This window comes from Dermacentor silvarum, chromosome 3, assembly GCF_013339745.2.
Source record: "Dermacentor silvarum isolate Dsil-2018 chromosome 3, BIME_Dsil_1.4, whole genome shotgun sequence".
NCBI classification, from domain to species: Eukaryota; Metazoa; Arthropoda; class Arachnida; order Ixodida; family Ixodidae; genus Dermacentor; species Dermacentor silvarum.
In genome coordinates this window covers 10,247,304-10,272,418 of record NC_051156.1, presented here as the reverse complement: position 1 = coordinate 10,272,418, position 25,115 = coordinate 10,247,304, and the positions used below count along the sequence as shown (strand labels likewise).

The window sequence follows — 25,115 nt, the reverse complement described above, 5'->3', positions numbered from 1 at the left end:
CAGACGGGGTACATAACAAGGCGCTCCGGTATCTCGACGCCCCATCCATTGCCGCCCTTACCGAATACTTTAACGGGTGCTGGCAAAAGGGCACCCTCCCACCGCAATGGAAAGAGGCCAAAGTCGTGTTCTTACCCAAACCTGGGAAACCTCTGCTCACCTCTAACCTCAGACCGATCTCCCTCACTTCTTCTGTCGGCAAATTCATGGAGCATGTACTCCAGACCAGGCTCAGCAAGTACCTAGAAGGCAACAATCTCATGCCCACATTATGTTTCGATTTCGTCCTGGACTTTCCACACAGGACGTCTTCCTACAGCTAAAACAACACATTCTAGATTCCCAAACCTACGACACCAAAGCTATCCTAGGTGTGGATCTCACGAAGGCATTCGATAACGTTACACACTCAGCTATCCTACGGAACCTTACAACCCTGGCAGTGGGCGCCAGGATGTACAACTAGATCCGAGACTTCCTCAGCCACCGCACAGCTACACTTACCTTCGGCGACCACCACCTCCCAGGCATAACACTGGAAGCACGAGGTACGTCCCAGGGAGCCGTCCTCTCCCCTATTCTATTCAACATAGCACTTCTTCACTTACCCCAACAACTATCTCAAATCCCCGACATCCATTTCAGCCTTTACGACGACGACATCGCTCTCAGGGCAAACCGCGGCAGTGACACCGAAATAGAACATCTACAATTGCCACTAAACACCATCGACACATATGTACAGGAGCGCGGCCTGACCTGCTCCCCTTACAAATCAGAGCTCTTTCTCTGCCGCTCCAAGCAACACGATTCAGTCATTCCTTCCATCTCCCTTACGCTAGGTACCCAACCTATCCAACTAGTATCCAAAATCCGCGTGTTAGGACTAGTTCTACACTCCCGCGGCGCTCACGGAGAAGTCATAAAGACTCTCCAAACACACGCTCAACAGACCACCCGACTTATTCGCCGCATAGCGAACCGCCGGGCTGGCCTACGTGAGCGAAACGCACTTCGCCTTACCCAGGCTTACATCATAAGCCGCACCACATATGCCCTTCCATACCTACCCCTCCGACAGAAGGAGAGAGACCGGGTAAACGCGCTCCTACGGAGTTGCACGAAAATGGCTCTACGCCTTTCCCCCAGCACATCCAACGACCGACTCCTCAAACTCGGTGTCCACAACACCTTTGAGGAACTCACAGAAGCCACCTTTACGGCACAAATATCCCGTCTATCTAACTCAGACGCTGGTCGCGCTCTATTATCCCAATTAAGCCTACCGCAATTACACACCCTACCGAGGGGGTCCCCCTTTCTTCTATCCTCCACTCTAACCTCAACATACCTCCCATCCCCAAGAACATGCACCCTGAGCGAGATGGGAACCGCCGAATAGCAAGGGCTCGGGCCCTCCACTAACAGTACAGCGAGTACCATGATGTGGTCTACGTGGACGCAGCAGAATATACGTCAGGCTCCCGTATGGCCCTGGCGGTAGCCGACAATCAGGCAAAGCTTCTAACCTCCAGCTCAATCATCACCAATTCCACCACAGAGGCAGAAGAGGCAGCCATCGCGCTTGCTCTCATCTCTACATCTGCCACCAAAATTATCACTGACTCCAAATATGCCATTCTCAACTATGCCAACGGCTACATATCCCGCACCGCTGCTCGCTTACTACGCTTCTGGCAGCCCCGGCGCCCCATAACCCTCATCTGGACGCCAGCACATGCCGGCCTCCATGGCAATGAGGAGGCTCATTCCCTAACCCGAGGTCTCACATTCCGGGCAGGAGGAGTCAGCCCCCTCTACGCGCCGGGGAGCACCTGCTTTCTTTCAGTGATATCATTTCGTACTACCGGGACGAACGAAGGAAATACACACCCCCAGCCCCATCCCTCACCATAGCGCAGGCCGCACACTGGCGACGACTACAAACTCGGACTGCCCCATACCCCTTACTGCTACATGCACGATACCCAGACCAATTCCCCTCCTCATGCAAACTTTGCGGTAAACCTGGAGACTTCCCACACACCCTCCTCACATGCCCCACCTTCCCCCATCCCCCATTACAGACCGTGTCGGAGTCTTACTGGGAGACTCTTTTGACCTGCACTTACCCTCAAGACCAGTGCTGGATCATCTCCAGTGCTATGAGAAGGATTGCGCTCCAAGGGCTCTCCTTCGCTTTGTAAGGGTGCGTCCTCACAGTAAGGGAGCACCCAAGTGTCATGTAGGGGTCTTCGCCCCCACCATCAATGGCAATAAATGTTTCTACCACCACCACCTTGTGCGCAAGAGCATTAGCGTTCCCGCTAAGCGGTTGTGTGGAAACTGATAGCATATGCCGGCCTGAGCCGACCGGATCGTAAACGCTCCACTAAAACACTCTAATAAAGTGCTCACAGCTAATAAACGCGCACAGCTTTCATGGACGGCAGGCGAGAATTCCAAATGCTATAAAGAATTTCCGAGCGAATAAAAGAGTGAGTATTTTTGTAATGGAGCGTTCATATCTTGCCGCAACGTTTATAAACACGTATGCACATGCAACACATCGTGTCCTGTTATTATTACTTGCGTATGCTAAGATGTGATATTCTTACATACGAGGTGTTTAATACAGAACCAGACGAATCTGGTTGACGAGCGCGGTTCAAGAGCGGTCCCGAGGCAGCCTAGCGAACGTCGTTCTGCTCTTCCAACTTTTTTTTTCCACCTGGTTATCTGCGCGGCATCCGAGGCACATGACAAAAGCTCGTGGCATTTCCCCGCTTGCAGACGAAGCCCGCCGGGCGAGTCAGTCATCTCGTCGATTGTAATGCCTCGGACGCGCGACGTGTTTCACTTCAGCCTTGGCCAAGCGTCGTCCCCTGCTCGTGGACGACGCTCGGCCATTGCGATAGTTCACTTAGCTGAGGCCTTCCAGGATAACGTTGGGACCTACATAGTCAGCAAAAAATTTCTGACACAAGCCACGCTACCGCAACGGCGTCCTGAGCCCGTATTCTGTAACGCTTCGGTTTTCGAAGAATTCGGTTTGGCGGTGGCGTCACATTGGGGCGGTCCGTTGACGCAATGAAAACGAGTGGAAGGACAAAGGCCAATCGGTGCGCAGGTTTCTTTGTGGAAGTGAACGTCACAAACCGAGTGAAAATATAACAATTTACGAGCGCTGCTTGGTAAATAAAAAATAATTTGTTGATGGTATTGATGTGGTTTATATTTTTCATCATTAAACGCGTGTGAGTTGTACTGGCGGTGAGTGACTTAGTGAACTTTGTTTACTTCGGTTGACCCATTTATGCCGCTAGGTGGGACGTCGTACGCTAACTTCGCGTAGCGGCCCCAATACACACTCAAGTACCTCGCACAGGCGGAGCGCTGTCTCTTTTGGGAGTCTGAATTGTCGCCTGAATTCCACATCTGTCATCTCAAAGGCGTCTTGTCGATGTCGTCGCTGTCACTCACGGAGGCTCACTAAAAGCGCTATAACAGGCGCCACAGGCACCGTACACGCCGTCATTTTGCTCCGAGTGCCGCGACCTCACCCGTGCACACGGCACGCACGTAGGCTCTGCACACGGTAGACCGCGCTTCGGATCAGACCGAAGCAGCGCGCGCGGCTTCACTTCGTAGCCGATGACAAATTCGGTTTCCGCATGATTCACATGTGCGTGATGTCATCAAAAAATGCGTTCGCGCCCTGAGGCGATGGCGTCACCCAGGCGGCGACCAATCGCTGCATGGAAACCGAATTCTTCGAAAATCGAAGCGTTGCAGAATACGGCCCCAGGATCGAAGTCAACATGGCGGTGACGCACGTTATAGCGTATCTTGGACACGACTACAGTGTACTAGAAGAGTTGTAGTGCGCTCACAACGCGGCAGAGCTTGACGCACTTCGTGTCGCCGCCGACAGGTGGCGCGGTTCGCAGCGTCACCTGAAACTTTCCTACGCGACGCGGTAAAACAGCTATCGGGTGTTGCTGTTTTCACCGTATAGAAGTAAAATGCACGACGTGCAGCGCACGAAAGTTCTTTTGGTGCACCTTCGCAGTTTGCAGTGAAATAAATTACTATTGTTGCGGCTGGTCTACAGAGGGTTGGCGTTGTTTTCAGCCGGAGGCACGGATGAACTAAACCATGCTGTTCTGTTAAAGGCTTGATACGGCCGCTGCAGTCACGGTAGCAAGGGGCACCTGAGTTTTTTCTGCAGCTGATCGATAAAATGGTCAGTGTGGTTTCGCCACAAAGACCGCACATCGGCGTTTCCAGCACCACCGCGCCGAATTTAACCACCACTTCGTTTTTTTGTTTGTTTTTTTCGCAGGTAAGGCGTGCAGCGCCTTAGACACTTTCACGTTGCCCCATCTATTCACGAAATATTTAGGTATCACTGCTGCACAAGTTAAGCTGGTTAGCTGGTTATTTATGTATTACATCTTTCGTAACGTTAATGCGACATGAAATTGAAAGGATGAAAATACCAGGTACACCCGTGAGCAAAAGTATACGGACCACAAGGTCGCTGAAACAACTCAATTTCTTCGTAATTAACGCGCATAAATTGAAATTGACGAGTACACTGGAAAGCTCGCAATGCCAAGATTCGACTGCAGTCCTAAATTTCAAGTTGCATTCCCAGGTAGTTGAAACAAACGGCTTTATCGCCCTATCCCTGGTCCGTATACTTTTGCTCACGGGTGTACATTTATGCAATACCAATGTTTATTTACAACAAAATAAAGAACGATCCCGGAAGCGCCGGGAGCAGCCGGTGAAAACTCCGAATAGCTACTGTCTCGTGCGCTTCGGCTTTTCTTCGCGGGTGCTTCGACCATTTCACACATTTTCCTTTTCTTCCTGGGCTTAGGTGTCGTCTTCATCAGGTCCTGTGGTAAATTCGGAAGAATCGTGGGAACAGCGTTTTCTGATAGCAGTGGCAATTGTCACGAGGAAGGCACACCTCTTTGCATTCTATAAGGTGCACAAGTCCCTAATTATGAATTGCGGTTCGAAGTATAACTCGCAGACCGCGCAACATAACTCCAGTGTCTTATCTGCACGGTTGAGGTTCCTGTCCCATTCCTTACGCTATTCTTCATCACGTGGAACGCTGAGCAAAGACGCCTTTGGTGCATCTTTCACGCGACTGTAGCCAGTTCTGCACTCGGGTGCAAAACAGTGATTTAGACGGCGGCTAGCCATTCACACTCACTCAGAGTGCACATTGAGTAATGCGTCAAGCACAGAGCAAGCACAGAGGATACTGCTGAAAACGCCGGCGGAACTTGCAGTCGAGAGCCGACAACGTCGATATTAAGTGGTTCGTTTTCAGTAAGGAAAGGTTGGCGCTATCTTCTGCAGCCCTTGAGGGAGAACGGTCAACGTCGCGATCCAAGAGAACGCACTCCTTACCAAGCGAGCGAAGTTTTCAGGATGATGATGATGATGACGAAGATGATGATGATTTATTGGCATCCCCTTTGAAACGGGGCGGCGACAAATAGTCACCTAGCCTGCTTGATTTAATCAGGTATACTATACATGTTCTTTATCTAGCATTTTTGTATACCTCTCATTATTATTTTTCTTTTTCAAAAATTTACCTTGTGCAGCTGCCTATGATTGTAAGAGATCAGGTCGTATCCATCTTTTCCCTGCTTTTTTCCACCAGTACTCCAATCGTCTCTTGCTGATCTCTACGCTGATCTGTTTATGTTTCCTTCCACTTTGAAACCAAGCGCTTCCGGAAGTTGCACGTTGCCTACGGTTCTCGCTGGGTGGATCCCGTCGCATTCCATCAGGATGTGCTGAGTGGTTTCTGGATCTTTACTGCAGCATGCACATGTCTGATCTAGTTCCGAATATTTGTTCCGATATGTTTTCGTTCTTAGGCAACCGGCTCGAGCCTCAAATAGCAAGGCACTGCCCTTTGTGTTATCGTGCAGATTTTCCCTTCTAATTTCTTTCTTCTCATTCTTGTAAATCTCCATTGTCCTTTTTGTTTCCATTCTTTGCATCCAATTCACGGTCTCTATTTCTCTCACTTTCTTTCTGATGACTCCTGTTTGTCTATTTGCAGTTTCGATTATCCTGTACTTGGTTGCCAACTTCATTGACCTCTTCCTCCATTCTGTGTCCACGCTTTTCATGTAGAGATACTTGTGCACTTTAGCCGCCCATTTATTTTCATCCATGTTCCTGAGCCTTTCTTCAAAACTAATTTTGCTCTGTGCTTCTCTGACTTCAAAAGAGGCCCAACCTATGTCACCCTGCACTGCCTCATTTGTGGTATTACCGTGGGCTCCCAAAGCCAACCGACCTACTGATCTTTGGTTAACTTCCAAACCCGCCAATATATCCGATTTTAAGCATATAATGGCATTTGCGAATGTTAGCGCTGGCACCATTATTCCTTTCCAGATTCCACGCACCACCTCATACTTATTGTGGCCCCACAGTGCTCTGTGTTTCATTATTGCTGCATTTGGCTTCCCCTTTATTTTCAGATTATCTTGGTGGTTGTTTGAGTAATTCTTTCCTTCGTTTATGTGTACGCCGAGGTACTTATATTGCTTCACTATGGGTATTACTTGCTGTTGAATTGACACCACGAAGTTACTCGTGTGTTCATTAAAGATCATAATTCATGATTTCTCTGTGCTAAACTTAAGGCCTAGATTTGTCGCTGCATTCCCACAGATATGCGCAAGTATCTGTAAATCGTTTTTATTGTCCGCTAGTAGCACATTGTCGTCTGCGTACATCAGTCCAGGGACCTTCTGTTGCACTATTTGTCCATTACGCATGTAGGATAAATCACAACCTAATTCAGCTGTTTTCCAGTCGTCTTTCAATACCCCTGACGTAAAGCGTGAACAGCAATGGTGACAGAGGGCATCCTTGCTTCAATCCTTGGTAAATTCCCACCATTTCATTTCCTTTTCTACCTTCCCATACCACTTGTACTTGGTTGTCTTTATATATCTCCCTCAGCAGCTCCACGAAATCGTGATCTATGCCTTCGTATTGAAGAATATCCCCACAACAATTCCCTGTCTACGTTGTCGTAAGCTCCTTCAATATCTAGAAATGCTATCCATAAAGGTCTTTTTTGAGCTACTGAAATCTCTATGCACTGAGTTAGTACAAACATATTGTCTTCTAAGCGTCTGCCTGGCCTGAACCCATTCTGTAGTTCTGTGGCCCCCAATACATCGTTTTTCTCCACCCACTTCGACAGTTCTAATTTTATGGCTTGCATTGCCATTCTATATATCACCGACGTTACTGTAACTGACCTGTACGAGCTCGTTTTATCCTTATCTCCTTTGCCTTTGTAGATGAGATTCATCTTGCTTTCACGCCTTCCAACGGGAAGTTTCTTTGTTCTAATCACTTGCTCTATGGCATTAGTCAGCAGTGCCTTGCTTTTTGGACCGAGGTTCTTGATTAGCTGTATTGGGATTTCATCGGGTCCTGCTGCCGTGTTGTTAGGGACATTTTCTGCTGCCTTTTTCCAACAAAAGCTTTCGATGCTAAATTTTGATCTCTCTGGCTTCTCTGCTGTTGCTGGATCTGTTGTCTGAACTACGCTTTTTCTCGTGCCGAAGTTATCCCTAATAACGTCTGTGATGTACTGCATCGCATCATCTCCTTCGTAGATGTTACCGTCTTCATCCCTTATAGCCGTTTGCGAGTTTTTAGTTGAAGCTCCGAGTGCTTTTATATGGTTCCAGAATCTTTCTGGAGCGCCTTTGTCTCTTATGTGAATGTTATGCATCCAACGTTCACTTGCGCATTTAATTTTCTCTTGCACGAGCTCACTCGCAACCCTTTTCTTTTCTCGGTATGTATTCCATCTAAGGAGCACCTCTTCTTCTTGTAATCCCAACTTTTTGGCTTCTCGATGAGCCCTAGATGCCTCTTTGCGCTCTTCTATAGCTTGTTTTATTTCCTTGTTCCACCACTTACGTGGTTTCCTCTTGCCAATCCAACAGTTGTTTTGCCGTGTCCGCCTTATTTCATGCTGCATTACGTCCACCAGTTCCTTATATTCCAAGACTGCTGTAGGAAAAACTGGCGGCAGCGCCTCTGGCGGGCGCCGGAGCAGTCGACGCTGAGTGCACCGCGGCGCAGGGATACGGCAGTGAGCACACTGCCCCTATTCTAGTACACTCTAGACACGACCTACTCAAATACTGACCTGCTCAGCTGGCGGCTCTCTATCGAGCCGATTGCGCCGGTTCTCGTTCCAGACTTCTCCGCTAAGGGGGCGCTCGAGCTACCCCTCCCGAACATCGACGTACAATGGTTACAGCACACGCGGGCGCGCTATACAAGTGCTTCACTCACGCAACGTGCTCCAATTTAGGCATATTTTGATTTATTGTAATGGTTGTGATAGTGAGAATGTTTATGTTCACTTCAGTCAACATTTCAAAGCGCTTATCTACAAAAGAATCAACTGCACCAAAGCTGGTGCACTATTCGGTTCTTCAGCAAATAAGTGATGTTGCGCACGTTTCTTTCTTTGTTTTGTTAATTGTGAAAGTGAGAAATGGGCTTATTGGTCGTGCACGAGCTTAGCGAACCTTATTATGCCCTCCTCAGTAGAACCCTCCTGTGTAAATGCTATTTCCAGCGATCGCTTGAAAGCAGTTGAAATGATTGTTTTTTGTTTCTGCTTCTTCTTTCTGGGGTTTTACCTGCCAAAACCAGTTCTGATTATGAGGCACGCCGTAGCGGAGGGCTACGGAGTAATTTTCACCACCTGGGGTTCTTTAACGTGCACTACAACGTAAGCACACGGGCGTTTGTGCATTTCACCTCCATCGAAATGCGGCCGCCGCGGCCGGGATCCGATCCCACGATCACGTGCTCAGCAGCGCAATGCCTTAGCTGACTGAGCCACCCCGGCGGGTTTTTTTTTTTTTTTAATCCGGCAATAGCGCATGAACTCCTGTCTCGGGTACTGCAGCCCACCTTTGTATGTCATAATGATACCCGCAGTCACAGCTAAGATGGTAGAGCATGAAATCTATAGCTATATAGCTTTCCACGCACCACTCAAATATCGCTGTATCTTCTGCGGCTCTTACTAGACAGCTGGAGCTGAATGTTTTCATGTTGCTAGATTTTTTGGAAACCCGTTAACATTTATTTTGGGTCCCGGAGAGTGTATAAGGCGCATTGTACTGTTCAAGAATGTCTACAATCTGCAATAAAATTACAAGGCCCAGTGTGCAAGTCTGGGAATCATCAACTTCGTACAATCTTCTTAACTCTCATTCAAGATTAGTGGTGCATCTGTTTGTACCAATTCATGACTTGTCGTTCTGTGACAGGCTTTGCGACGTGCGTAATGTATACGACGGAGGACCGTTTATTTACTGCATAAAATTCCACTGTATATAACGTACGTTCTTGCACCTCGTTTCACTTACTTTTTGCGGATTACATGCGGGTCGCTTTTGGTACGGCAGGCGCCGCACGTCTTTATCTCATATTCTGGCCTTTGTTGCAAAAATATTTCTTGCAACCCTTGCCTCGCATGCTCGCAATGCAAATTTGATACCGGTGGCGAAGGTATTCGGGAAATGCCACTAAGTGACAATAAATGTACGGGCACATCTCAGAACACCAACGTATAACAATTTAAGGCATCTAGCTGCATTTTTGGTGCGCCAAATAACACTAGGGCAGCCTCACCTTTTCTAGAAATTGCATGCCTTCATCCATTTTTTTCACCCAGGTGCGTAAAGCGCGAACTCAATGTAGGCGTTTGCCAGGCGTCTTACCTTGACGTGATTTGCACAACGTCACGTATCAGTGCGGCATTATTGTTTATTTTACTCAATCAACGTACTTTTGCTCGTTTTCTTAGTCGTACAAAGTGCATACCCACGCAAACATCGCGGCTTGGCGCGAGCAGACGACAGCAAAAGTGCGGCGCAGATGGGGTAACTAGTACCGCCATAAGGGTCGTAGTGGCAGAAATATGAGATGGAACAGGCGCGCTGGCGTTCTGCTCGCTGGTCAGGTCAGTAGTACAGTAGGTCGTGATCTTGGATCGGTTCTCCGATGCCAGGGTGCATAGCCTAGTGAGGCGTCGCGCTTCTTCTGCTCGACAGAGGATCTCATCAATTGAGTCGTTGTCATGAGCGAAGTAGGGAATTGTGTCGTCGAGGGTGTAGCGCGGATGACGAGCATAAAGAAGAAAAAATGGTGAGTAACCAGCAGTCTCGTGTTTCGCGGTGTTGAAGGCATAGGTAATGAAAGGCAAGATGCTGTTCCAATTCTTGTGGACCGAATCAACGTACATGGACAGCATGTTGGCAAGCGTTCTCTTTGTGTGCTCGACCGCACCATTAGTTTGTGGATGGGAGGGTTTTGAATGGTGGAAGCTACATGGACACAGACGAAGGGTTTCTCCAACTACGTCCGCGGTGAATTGCCACCCACGATCGCTGATTACTATGTGAGGGGATCCATGTCGGAGTATACCGTGAGCCACCAAGAACATAGAAACTTCAGTAGATGTGGCCGATGGCAACGCGGCAGTCTCACAATAGCGAGTAAGGTGATCTACGCAAACGATAACCCAATGATTGCCATTTGAGGATCGCGGGAAAGGGCCCAGAAGATCTATACCAACTTGCTCAAAGGGGACGCTAGAAGGGGGTACAGTTTCAGTAGTGCGCATTTCGGGATTTCAACAGGATATCTTATAAATTCAAAAGAAAAGATACCTGATACAAAATAAATTGAGACAAAATATTTTTTGAGATCTACCGGCATATGACTACCTGTGACACCTGTGACTACCTGTTGAAGTAGGCCGTGTGACGCTTTTGGAGGAGGCTTGTAACGCTGACGTTGAGAGCAGCTGGCGACGTACCGTTCAATATCGTTCCGCATCTTAGGCCAGTAAAAGCGTTCTTGAGCCGGGTATAGCGTTTGGGTGGAACCAAGATGACCGGAAGTTGGGTCATCGTGCATAGCGTATAAGACTTGGGTGCAAATTCTTTGAGGACAACTAAAAGGTAGCGTGCACCGGTGGTCGAGTAGTAGGTCAGGGTGCCGCCGTCACGTAGGCGAAAGTGACTGCCTGCAGGTGACTCCTGTGCTGCCGCGTATTTATATTAAGTTGCCCTTTTGAGTTCAGTGCCACGAATTTTGTAGCTGTTAGCATGAATGACCCTTCTTTCTCGTTAATCTAATCGAACCTAACCTAACCTAACCACAAACTTCAATTGGTATATTGCTTTGTGTGCAGTTTCATACAAAGTGAAACTCAAGTACCTCATTTCTATTCTACAACTGCTTGTTAATTGACCACTGAATCTAAAGAATACCTTGGAAATCACTATTATTCTACCTCCATTGTTTTCTGTAGGCATAATGATAGCACAATCACCAAAATAAAAAAAACTACTCTAAGCAGCTACTGATCTTTGGATTGGCCTTAACATTTGATATCATGTTAACATAATTTTTTATACCATGCAATCTCGTCACAGGTATGGCTTATACGCAGAAAGTCTGCTCTCTGTTGAAAGTTGCCGTTGGAGAAGACCAGCCTGGAAGCTTTTCTGGAGTGCACACAGCTGCTCACGAAATAGGACATCTGTAAGTGTTTGTGGGGACTACTGTTGTAACAATGAAAAATATAACAATACTATGTATGTTTGAGGGAAACAAGAAACCTTTCCGTATCACTCAAAACTCGTGCTCCATTGAAGATAAGCGACAGGCACGCGTACTGGTAGCGCTCTCGGTGGTCATTTTATTTATTTATCTATGTAGACATTTTTCGAACTGGTACGTATTGGAGTGAGATAGTGTGTTAGTGTGATTGTGAATTCCTAGAAAATATTTATTATCCAATAAGAACTTCTTGCTACTGCTTTGGTAGTCATATGCCGGTAGATAGCAAAAAATATTTGTCTCATTTTATTTTGTATCACGTACATTTTCTTTTGAATTTATAACATATCCTGTTGAAATCACGAAATGCGCACTACTGAAACTGTTCAGTGGTGTAAAGACTAGAATCAACTTTTGATTTACTGCTTTGGAATCATTAAATATTGTGGCCGATGCGGTTGACTTATCGATTTCATTATCAATTGACTTTCCTTATCGAGGAAACGTGGCACACGACACAAAGTGGTGGGCCAATTGCCTAAGCTAGCTTGAAGCCAATTGTGCTTTTGTGATTGAATGCATAAAACAATGTCTTCTTTAGAAAGTGACTCCAACGCCAATGCATTTCGCCACAAGTTCGGGAATAAATATCTCGAAAGTGGTGCCAGCCTGAGAATTTCTTCCAAGTGAATCCGTCTTGCGAGCTCCACGGCTAGAATTTTTCAATTGCAATATGGGCCATAAGGTAACTACAAGTTTCCCCGCTCAATTTAATCCAAGCGCCAGTCAATTTAATCCAAGCGCCAGTAAATTTAATCCAAGCGCCATTCAAATTAATCCAACCGCCAGTCATTTTAATCCGAGCGCCCTTCAATTTATTCCAAGCACCACTGAATTTAATCCAAACGCCAGCCGAAATAATTCAAACGCCAGTGAATTTAAGCCGAGCCTAACGCAATTCAAGAACCTTTGAACTTCAAGGCAGCGTAAATTTTGCGAAAGGATTAGGGGTTAATACCTTCAAAATAAAAAGGCCATATCAGAGACCAGTAGATATCCTGCCATGTGACTAACGCCAACCTTTGAAGGGTTTCTTTTATGGCGTCCTTTTGAGTTGACGTTGAAAAAGTTGTGCCAGAAATCGGACAAAAATATGTACACGAAATCGATAACTCAATAAGATCACTACAAACCCCATATTGTTATTTATTAATCAATGGGTAATTACATGAGGAATATAAATATTGATAAATGATCACGATAGTCATTACAATAATTATGATAATGAGCATGAAAAAGCGAGAAAGTGGGTCGAAAAAACCCGGAAAGCTAGTGGCCAAGAACCGACAAAAAAATGAGAAACGTGTGTTGTACGTATCGCTATCGAAGTTATTGAGATTCGCGACTAATTTCTGTCTTACCGAGGGTGGACCACCAGAAAAGGGAGAGAGAGACAGAAAAAGGGGTACAACATTGCAAAGCAATGCGGGGATCATAGCACCCGGTAGACGTTTCGCTCGGGCACACCGACCAGAGTGCGTGTGCCCGTGTTTTCCTAGGAAGAAGGCGGCAATGACACGAGCGCTGGAACCCCAGCTGCTGTGCGTCCTCAGGCATCACCTCGTAAGGGAAGCTCGACGCTTCGCGCAACCTGACAGCTGGTCACCCTCAGGTCGATTCTCTTGGCGGTGGAGGAGTCTGTTACGTCTCAACCTGGGCAAGCGCATTCCTCGGACGTTTCCCACGAGGCGGTCCATTCATCAGCGCGCGCAACGACAGCGGCCGGGCGCGTCATAGAGTGTAACGCGTTAACAAAGGAGCTCGCGTCGAGGCGACGACAACCACCGCCATCCGTGGATACGGTAATTGCCATGAATATCTAATCCTGAACCTTAGAAGAGGGCCGTCACGCAGAGCCCGCTAATTGATGAGAGGGGCCATCATCGACCAACACCAAAGGAACAGCTTCGTGCTCAGTTTCCTAGGTGGCCACGCATATTCAAGAATGCGGGGACGGGGATGCGACATTGGAGGCGGGCCTGGCGGAACGGTGCATCAACAGGGCAGGGATGTTGCGACCTATCTAATGATTGTGATAGGCCGAGCTACCGACATCAGATTCCCCAGTCCAGTCTCCTAGGGAAGACGACGTTATTAAATGCGGACACCCGCGGTGCAGTGAGGTGGTCATAGAGCACTACACGGGCACGGGCTGCCTGCCCGAGCCCGGCCAAACGTTTTATGGCGAGACCCGGGCCCGGCCCGGGGCCTGGAAATAATCTACGTTACCCGCCCGGCCCGGCCCGCCACCCCTTTACCTTAGTCCCGAGCCCGGCCCGAGCCCGGCCCGAGCCCGGCCCGAGCCCAGCTTGAAACCGGCCCGAACCCGGCCCGAGACCGAGAAAGATCACCGAGCGGCAAAAAAAAAAGAAATGAAATAAAGAATAGAATGAAAGGAATTTATTCTTAAGGCATAAATACATGTCATATGCAATTATGAACCCCATTTTAGCGGTCTGAAGGCAAACACCAGCGCGCGAAGTAGTATGAATAACCCTGCCGAGCAGTATCGCTAGCAGTTTCCAACGGCGCGACCCTGATGCGGCCCAATCCACTTCTATCGCAGCGCCGCCACAGTATTTTTGCACGTCGGGCGCCTCACTGCGAAGCATGCGCCGCCCCAGCCGCTCTGACCCGCTCGTCCAACTCAACCGTATTCTAGTGCACTATAGCCGAAGCTCAGCCACGACCGCTCATGAGCGCAGCGCATGAATGGAGTAAATGGAGAACGAAAGCTTCTCGTGCGTCGATGGTGCAGCGTAATGCGCTGCTGCTAGGCGGCCGGCTGAGAAGATTCGTGCAATCATAGGATGGACGCAGTACCATATTTCAGCCGCGTGACGAATTATCGTATCTTACCAGTCATCGCTTTACCAATTCGCCTTTGCAGAATCAGCAAGTCGCGAACGTACGCCCTTCCACCCCGCTGGAAGCGTTAATGACACTGATTTAGGTAAGGAATACAATGGCATTCTTTGGTGTGAGGCTACTTCGGTCTTTTTGGACTTTTGAATTCTGTTCAAACAGCGCAAAATACGACGGAAGTAGAAAAGGGAAGTACACAAGAGTAGCACAGCTATCTTCCAGCTGCGCCGGGGCTACAGGTTTTTTAGTGTCGAGACGCGCGAGGATAACTCGCTGCACGTTACATGCACACCACTAGAAAGTCCGAGTCCGGCCCGGGCCCGCGTAAACATACCCGACTCCGGCCCGGGCCCGGGTCAAAAATCACATGCCATGTCCGAGCACCAGGGGCGTAGCCAGGGGGGGGGGGTGAGGGGGGGGGGCTGATGGGGCTTCAGCCCCGCCCCCCTCCCCGAAATTTTTTCCCCGCGCCCACAAAAACCACCACCAGCGCCGGGAATCATTCGGGATTTGGTCTACAATGTCTTTTTCACAGTCGAAAAAACATTTCGGTACGAATATTGCGAAATCGGGCTAGATATTCGTGGCAACGCTTCTGCGCTTGGAGTCACATAACGCAAGGAGCCCCATCCGAGCACAAACTTTCAAGGGCTTTTCGATAGCGAGCGGGTGCGTCACGGCATCTAGCAGCGGCCGTGGAATCTACGGAGCGCATGGATTTTAATTCTGAACTTTTGGGGAATAAAATTCTTATAAACTTTTGACGCGAAAGGTGCACTTACATTTCCAAAGGCATGCTTTATATTTTGAATTCTGTAACTTTACGGGTTTAATGTTCTTGTAAACTTGGGACAACAAACGCGCACTGGAGCCCTCGTATTCATGCCGTTCCAGAGATGGAAGCACGCGCTCGCAATCTTCCATACACGAAAATACTAAATATCACCGTGACTGTCATCTGGCAGCTGATAAATTTCTCCAAACATTTTCAGGAAGCGCGCCCAATGTGACCAATCAGATGGACCAGGGCAGGCAAAGTAAAATAAGAGAAAACAGAAGTTATAGCGGCCTATTATTGAGACAATTCTTTTTCGCACGCGACAAAGTCTGGCTCTCTGTGGCCATAGGGACAGTGGTCCTATGAATTAAAGCAAAGCCCCGGCTGGAAATAGTGATATTTTCAAAGTGCTTCTTCGCATGCGAGCTGATTATGGAGATACATATCTGAAGAACCATTTGGAAAATTGCCCGAGTAATGCCTCGTATTTAAGCCCAGATGTAAAAAAAACAAATTATAGAAATATGTGGTGAAATTAACAAAGAAAGCCTAGATGCAAAAGTAAACGCTACAGCTACTTCTCCGTACTTGCTGACGAAACGACGTATATTGTTGGAATCGAACAGCTTACTGTTTGTGCAAGGTACCTAAACAAGGATGCCAACGACAACGAATAAGTGTATTTAGGTTTTAGCACAGGAATAGATACCCTCTCTCATTGCGACTGGAGGTTCTATGTAAATGTGTACAAACTGCTGAAGATTCTAGTCACCCTTCTCGTGACCACTGCCAGTGCAGAGCAAATATTTTGAAACGTGAGATCACTAACAGACTACCTGCGCGCTGCAATGTCTGAGGAACACATGATTAGGCTGGATCTTTTATACGCCCACAGATACGTCGGCATCAACCGCTTTGCTAAACTTCCCCGCCGAGTGAAGTTTGTCCTTTAGAAAGCGAAGCAGCAAAAATCAATTCAAGTAAAAAGCTCTGTGCCTTCAGGTCCATAAACTCGTAATTATGAAAACGTATGACTGTTCATTAGCTTTTAAAACCGCAGATATTTTCACCATTTATTGTAACAGTTAGCATCATGATCAAAATTATCATGCGAATACGAAAATTACGAGGACATCAATAACCAATTTTGACCGACCTTGCTCATTGAAAGCTCGGCCCACACAGCGTTTCCCAACACACACACTCGGATATTGGGTAGTTAAACTTGCCGTATTATCTGTGGCTTTCATTTGTCCTTTTTTTTCCTTTTTGGCTACCTGCTTCTACTTCTTTTTTGAAACAAAGCAATAGCCTTCTTTGATTTTAGGGGCAGAATAATTGTTGCCGCTGTGCAGGCAGGTAAAATGCACATTTTCGTACTGATTTCTGCACCTTCCTCTATTATTCTACCCATATGATGCTGTCGCGACCGCGGCATGGCCCAAGTACATATCACGATTTCTGCGATCATAGTATTGTTTTTGCCTGTATTGTCTGTCTTTCTATGCGTATAGTTTAATATCTGTGACTGAGAAACATGTTTATTTGTCTTGTTTGATGCATTATATACGGTGACGTTTGCTTAGATACGTAGATTTATTGGAGACTTATACGTACACCTAAACATCTTGTTCGGAGGTTTTGTGTATACAAGCAGTGAACTTTGTTTCTAGTGATACTTTTTTTGCCCTTTATCAAGTTGTATCTTCTCAATTGTATATTCCATTCTAGTTTCGCATTTCTTGTGTGTATTTTGCAGAACTCCTGCTTTTTCTATGTAGTCACTGTTGCGACTATAATTTCGGTGCAATTACACACAATAACCGACCGGTAACAGCTGCTCCTGCTCGATCCATTGCAACGAAGGACAGCGTCATTGAGGTTTTTCCCTGGCCGTTGCATATGTACAAAAGTGTAAACAAGGTTGTTAAAAGACAAAGATTCATCAAAATATTTGCCAACTTGTTCATTTTATGGCCTTTACGTTTTTCATACCAGCTGCATGCACTGCTTTGCTGGTTTCTAACTGATATAGTTCTAAAGTTCGCGTGATATTTTCTATACTTATTAAACAGACAAAAAAACGCGGAAGCATTGATATCAGCTATTTCTGCCAAAATTTTGGGGACATACGAATACATTTTGTATGAAAAAAATACATACTCTACTTGTATTCACAGTGCGTAGCGTTCAATTCGTTTGCAGCATCTAGTATACAATGGCAATGGCAATGCAGTTATTATTCATGTATTGGATCCCTCGACAAATTCTATAAAGAGTAGGCGGCGCTGCAACCTGAGCCCCCCCCCCCCCCCCCCCGGCCAAGAGAGGAGAAAAAAAGGTAAAGGAAAGACAGGAAGGTTAACCAGACATTATCTCCGCTTGGCTACCATGTACCGGGGTAGGGGTAAAGGGATTCGACAGGAGAGAGAGAGAACAAAGTACAAAAAAGGGGAAAAAAGGAAGGAAAAAAAATCACACACACACACACACACAAAACAGAACTGTTTCCGTGGGCATTGCCACGCAGTCTGCGAAGGCGTTCTAGTGTTGCATAGTGTCAACGTCCCATCCTACGGCACACAGTGTAGAGTCTCAATTTGTCACTGAGTTCGGTGTCTTTTAAATAACGCAGCAGTGCCTTCAAGGTGGCTCGCGCTGTTGTTCGGGTAGGCCAGTTTCCAAGGATGTTGATTTGCGTTATTAAGCGTTTGTCCAGTTGACCTGTCGTGGCTGAGAGAGCTGCTCTCTGCGGGTTAAAACGAGGGCACTCACAAAGAAGGTGTGCGATTGTTTCGTTGCACCGGAAGAGCGTTCTAATCACAGTCGGTCAGATAGACCGGTGGCTCGCAAGAAACGCAGAAGCGCCTGCACGGCCTTCTTCTGTGACGTTAAGTCCAGTCTGTGTTGGAGAACTTTTAGGAGCGAAGCTCCTTATAGCGGCACCCGTTCCGTCCCCGTCGTAGTAGTAGTAGTATGTAACCAGTCTGAGAAAAATGAGAAAAAAAATTCCGAAGTTCTGTCCGTAGCGCGGAATCGAACCAGGGACCCCTCGCTTCCGAGCGCGCGGCGTTAGCCCACTACGCCACGAAGCGCACATAGACACACGCACCACGATGGCAATAAATACCCAACATTAACGAAAGGCCGCGTTTCTAGCGCGTTTCTAACGCGTTTGTGCTAGCGCGTTACGGCCCGTGTAAGAAGCTGGTATAAGACGCTGTGGCCTCTCCGCCTTACCTTCAACGCGTTTCGAACGCGCTGCCCAAGGCAGTGGCAAGTCAAGTTCAAGTCGAGGAGCGTTTATGAATACGGGGGGTACACTCTCTCAGCAGTCATGTGATGGCGTCGGCAAACGCGGTGCACGTTCCGGCATGTGTAAATGGCTGCGTAAAACGCTGTGGCCGCTCCCCCTTACTAGAGAGTACTGCACGTTTCTAACGCGTTTGTGCTAGCGTCCCCTTAAGCGGGAGATCCGATGATTCCCTCCAGGAGCTTCGCCCACTCATCATCATTCACCCCGTGGATATTCTGTGATTTTTTTTATGTTGTTCTGACTTCGGGGTTAGCCGTGGCCGTCATACAGAATATGTCAGATTTTTTTTTTTACTGCTGAAGGACTGATGAGAGAGATGAAGTATTTATGGGCAGTTGAGTGGTCCACGACAAAATGATGTTTCATACTCAAGATGAATGCAGTATAATTTTGGGGCTTTCGCCTTGACTGCAATGGATGATATGAGCCGTAACGATTTTATCGGCTATTTGCTTTCTCAGTCCTTGTCCTCCTTTATATATATATATATATATATATATGTTTAACATCTTTATTTCTGCATTTATTGGACGAAACCTTGCGGCAGAAAATGGGTGCTCTATGGGGGTGGGGTAGGGGGGCCGGTGCGATCTTCTTCCTCGAGGTGGAGTGGTCCCGAGGTCGGCTCTACAAGGAGCGGCCAGGCCCTTCCTTTTCCTCAAAAAGTCCAGAAAAGCACGCCAAAGCTGGAGTCAATCCTTGGGCCGGATGTGCGATGGCGGGTGGAGCCACTCCTGCAGGGTCCCAGGTGAGTTCCCGCCCAGGGAGTGTAATGTCCTTTCTCGGATCGTGTCAAAGGCAGAGTAGATCCACAGAAGATGCTCGGCCGTACCTCTGGCCGGGCATGCCGGACACTTAGAGCTCGGGTGTGAGTGCGGGTTTATGAAGTGCAGCCTTGCTGGTGACAGAAACTGGCCGGTCTGGGCTCGGCGAAGAACCACCATTCATATTCCTTTTTTCCTCTAAGCTCGTCTGTCACCGAAAAGAACTGGATGTATTCGCTGACATCATTCACGTTCCTCAGTGGTATGCGCGATAGACTTCAACGTTTGCCACTGATTTGCCTTTCCGGTATTGCCACGTGTAGCGGCGATAGGCTGCGAGCGAAAGCAGAAATCTTTCTATGCCGCTGGTGATGTAGAAATTCTTTTATTATGCCCGAGCAAACCTTTCAAAGGCAGATGGTCTTAGAATATGGTAAAGCCACGGCCGAAAATATACTTCTGAAAGCGTTTATTCCACAAACAACAGCCAACGCCTCTTCTTCTAACTCTGAATAACCCGTTTCGGCTTTGCTTAGGGTGCGCGTGTCATATGCTATCGGCGTTTCGTGGCCATTCACAACATGAAAAAGCACTGTTCCTAGTCTGTAGGTAGATACGTCTGCAACCAAGCCTAGCAGTTTGGAGGGATCGTAGGACATCAAAGCGTTATCGCCTGTTAGCCAGTGTTTGCTTTCCTGGAAGCAGCATTCTTCATTATCCAACCAATGCCAGTTTTCTTTTAGGAGCGAAGCTCCTTATAGCGGCACCCGTTCCGTCCCCGTCGTCGTAGTAGTAGTGTGTAACCAGTCTGAGAAAAATGAGAAAAAAAATTCCGAAGTTGTATCCGTAGCGCGGAATCGAACCAGGGACCCCTCGCTTCCGAGCGCGCGGCGTTAGCCCACTACGCCACGAAGCGCACATAGACACACGCACCACGATGGCAATAAATACCCAACATTAACGAAAGGCCGCGTTTCTAGCGCGTTTCTAACGCGTTTGTGCTGGCGCATTACGGCCCGTGTAAGAAGCTGGTGTAAGACGCTGTGGCCTCTCCGCCTTACCTTCAACGCGTTTCGAACGCGCTGCCCAAGGCGGTGGCAAGTCAAGTTCAAGTCGAGGAGCGTTTATGAATACGGGGGGTATACTCTCTCAGCAGTCATGTGATGGCGTCGGCAAACGCGGTGCACGTTCCGGCATGTGTAAATGGCTGCGTAAGACGCTGTGGCCGCTCCCCCTTACTAGAGAGTACTGCACGTTTCTAACGCGTTTGTGCTAGCGTCCCCTTAAGCGGGAGATCCGATGATTCCCTCCGGAGCTTCGCCCACTCATCATCATTCACCCCGTGGATATGCTGTGATTTTTTTCAGTAGGTTATACAATGGTGTGAGCTTAACCGACATGTACGGAATTAACTTGCCATAAAACGTAAACATGCCAACATAGGTTTTTAGCTCCGTCTGGAATGTGGGAGGTGGTATGCTTCCGACGGCATGAACCTTCCATTTGCAAGGGCGCACGGCCGAATTTTTCAATAGCCTGGCCTGAATACTTCACAAAGGGTTGGAAAAATTTACATTTGTCTTGCGTCAGTTTAACTCGGTGGAGCTGGAACCTTGCGAGTGCAGCCTCCGCACGAGTATGCCATTAAATCGAGAGATGCTACGGTTATGAGGGTATAACATAAACATGTAACATAAACATTTCCGGGGCGCTTGAAATACCGTACGGCATGCTCATACTCTTCAACAAGCCAAGATGTGTCTTATTAGCAAGTAACATCTGCGAATATTCATACACGGGAAGTTACTGGTATGCCATCTTTAAATCAAGCACGGTGAAGGCTTTCACGCAAGCAAGTACCACGAAAATATCCTCTACGAGTGGCAAAGGCTAGTGCTCGGCCTTTATGGAAGGTTTTAACGTGACTTTATAGTCTCCGTACAGCCTCAACTTGTGCTCAGGCTTTGGGACGACTACAAGCGGTGTGCCCAGTCGTCCTGAAGGATGGGCGGCAAGATTCCTGTTTCCTTGATTGCAGGTATTTCCTGTTCAACGATATGTTTCAGTGCATAAGGAAAAGCACGAGCTTTCCAGAAGACTGGAAGAGCCTCTTAGTAGAAAACTACTTTCGCTTCATGGCCATTTATCAAACCAACTTGCTGGCTGAACACGTCAAGATTCTTCTGCAGCAGGAGGTCTACTTTTTGTCATGCTTCCATGTTGAATACGTGATCACAGTTCAATTTCAGCTGCGCAAGCCAGTCTCGCCCCAGAAGGCATGGTTAAATTCCAGGAACAATAACCACAGGCAGGGTTTTCTTTTGACCACATATGCGACACTTACATGTGTCTGCCCTTTCGTCTCGAGAGGCATGCCTCCCTAATTTTCTCAAGACTGGCTTCCGTGCGCAGTCTGGCGCGAATTTGCTCGTCGATAATACCGGCTTCACTGGTATCTATACGCATGCTTATAAGGTGCCCAGCAATCTTAATTTTCATCTGATTGGGCCACTGGATTGGCTTGTTTCTCTCAACTTTAAAAATCTGCTAGTGGTCCGGTTTGTTCTGTGCTTCGAGCGCATTAACTACTTTGTCGTTTTTCTTCCTGCACACCTTTGCTAAATTCCGTGCTTGACATCGTGCCTTACGACATTTACATTCGCGTGCTTCCTGCTTATCTCCACATCTGTAACAATTTCCACCATAAAAGAAACCGTGCGGTTTGTTTTCCTTAGATTTTCATTGTGGGCGGCCTTTCTTGATGACAGCGTGGACGGCATCGTCCATTTGCGGAGTTTCGTCGGACGGTCGGAAGCTCTTCAATTCTTTTTCGGCGAGTTCCACTGCTTTTTTCAAGTGTTTCCACTTGGCAATAGCAGTGGCAAAAACAGCAGACCTATTGTTACGAAATTGAGATCTTTTCTTCTTAAGCAGCGTCACCTGAATGGCCGAGTTTATCAGCCCTGCAACGAACCAGCCGTGTAGCGCGTCGACCAGAAAATTTCCGAAAGCGCACTTGGCTTCCAAGTGTCTTAGTTCTCCGGCAAGCGACGAGACTGACTCCGTTTCTAGCTAGTAGTACTAGCCGTTGAACTTGGACCTTTGAGCTATTGCTAGAATACCCGACGCGTAGTCCTGCTTCAAGACTTTCACCAGGTCCTCGAACGACTTGTCATCCGGTTTAGCAGGCAACAGCAAGTCCTTGCGGGTCTTGTACGCGAGTTTAGCGAGACGAGTGACGAAAGTAGACTTATTTAAGTCGCCGTCTTCGATTTGTGTTGCCTTTCAGTAATGGTCAAAACGCCCTGTATACGAGTTCAAATCATCGTCACCGCTTTTGACGTAGGAGTCGAATTCCCAAAACTTCGACATGTTCAGCCGCTCCGCACGCCCTGCTACGTTTCGCTCGGTGCAGGTGACAGCTAAGACTTCGCCGCCATCCTCGTCGCCACATGATGTAGCAAGACACACGCACGCCTGGAGCCAGCTAAAGAATGCCATTTATTCAAATAACGCGCGATGCACCTCTAGCTTTTGCTGAAGCTCCGCCGACCCTACTGCGGCCGTTGATGCCGGCGCGATGATACTGCAATTATTATAGGTACACTCCAAGCGCATTTCTGCCGTTGGCGTGGCCGCGCGCCGTACGCTGTGTGCGCCAGTGAAAGCGCACGAGGGCGAGCCGACAATCACGGCTCTATGTAGCCCACGCGTGGGAGGAAGGCAGGCCGGAATCGCGCGAGGCACGGGGGCGAGACGACGGAGAGGGAGGAGGGGGGGGGGGATGATCTGCTCCGTCGGCTCTTGCTCATACGCCGTATCTCGACGGCGATCTGCGTTGTTGGCGAAGTGCGCGCCCGCGCGGGCCTCAATTTCGCAGCGATCTACGATGGGGACAAAGTGCATACGCCGAGCGCCGCTAGCTTCGAATGTGCTGTGCTTTCGACGTTTATTTCGCGTTGAAGCGAGACGAGAAACAGCGCGCAGGTGAATTTGCCAGCTGCTGCTGGCGCGTTTTCTCACTCGGGCGTTTTCACAGCGAGTTTCCGGGTCATCGAGAGAGATGCCTTCATATTTACCTGTGCACGCGTGACACCGTGCTTGTCCATTTAGTTAGTAAGCGAATGTTTACAACTTAATACAGGCCATTAAGCTACTGTCATTCCTTCGTATAGCTCCCTACTAATTTGCTATCCAATCGATGCTTCACTTTTCAGGCGAAACTGCGACTTTTTTTTAATATAATCAAGCCGCACAGTAATATTGACAAGGATACGGAGATAACACTGTCATATCCTTGCTTGCCCGCGAACGTTAAAACTAAATTAATGTTGGGATATTAGGTGCCAAAACCATGATGTAGATATTGTTGCAGGAAGAAAGCAGGCCCACGAGTGTAGAAGGATGTATATTTACAAGCGAAGAAATATGGCGTTCAGGCAACGGCCAGAGACTTCGTCTTCCTCTCGTTCGCGTCACCTTCTTCTTTCCCTTCACCGTAACATCACCCTCCCGGTGGGGTTAGCTCCGTCCCGGTGCAGGTTATGGAGCGTCGCTTAATGGGGAGACATAGGGCTTGAGCCTGGCGACGTGAACAACATCGCTGGTGACGTTGGGAGACACTGAAGGCTGACCGACTGGGGCGATCTCGTATGTCACGTCGGACAGTTGTCGTAAGATCTGGTATGGACCAGAATAACGGGAAAGGAGTTTTTCCGACAAGCCGACTCGACGTGAAGGCGTCCAGAGAAGGACAAGGGAACCAGGTGAAAAATGGTGGTCTCGGTGCCGAAGGTCGTAGCGTCGTTTTTGAGAAGCTTGCGAGACTGTGAGGCGATGACGCGCGACCTCTCGGGCCTGGGCGGCTAAGGCAATAGCATCGCGAGCGTAACCAGTGCTGGGTGATTGTACTGCGGAAGGTAGCAACGTGTCGAAGGGCAAGGTGGGGTCGCGGCCATACAAAAGGTAAAATGGGGAGAATCCGGCAGTATCGTGACGGGACGAGTTGTATGCGAAAGTGATGTACGGTAAAGCGACGTCCCAGTCGCGGTGATCGTCGGAAACGTACAGGGCCAGCATTTCGGTTAGTGTGCGGTTGAGTCGTTCGGTGAGGCCGTTCGTTTGAGGGTGGTATGCGGTAGCGAGCTGGTGTTCTGTAGAACAGGAGCGGAGCAGATCATCGACGACCTTCGAGAGAAAGTAGCGGCCGCGATCCGTGAGTAACTGGCGAGGGGCGCCGTGGTGCAGGATGACGTCGTCTAGTAGGAAGTCGGCGACATCTGTAGCGCAGCTGGTTGGCATCGCTCGTGTAATGGCATATCTCGTGGCATAATCTGTTGCTACAGCAATCCATTTGTTTCCTTTCATAGAAATAGGAAAGGGGCCAAGGAGGTCGAGGCCCACACGGAAGAAGGGCTCTGTAGGGATAGCAATTGGTTGAAGCAAACCAGCAGGAGGCATAGCAGGTGTCTTGCGGCGCTGACACAGGTCGCAAGAAGTGACATAACGGCGCACAGAGCGATAAATGCCGGGCCAGAAGAAGCGGCGCCGCAGGCGGTCGTAAGTACGAGTGATGCCCAGATGTCCAGCAGTAGGAGCGTCGTGAAGTTGCTGGAGCACGGCCAGTCGAAGGTGCTTTGGAACGACTAGGAGCAGCTCCGGGCCA

General features: G+C 48.3%; 1 protein-coding gene across 1 annotated transcript in view; it reads left to right on the top strand.

Moving 5' to 3' along the window:
* The window catches only part of LOC125943729 (A disintegrin and metalloproteinase with thrombospondin motifs 16-like), a 201,438-nt gene that overhangs the window by 128,642 nt on the left and 47,681 nt on the right, over positions 1–25,115 (top strand). The window contains exon 6 of the mRNA XM_049663207.1: positions 11,541–11,649. Within this exon, the coding sequence (XP_049519164.1) occupies positions 11,541–11,649 (109 nt within the window). The remainder of the gene's footprint in view (positions 1–11,540; positions 11,650–25,115) is intronic.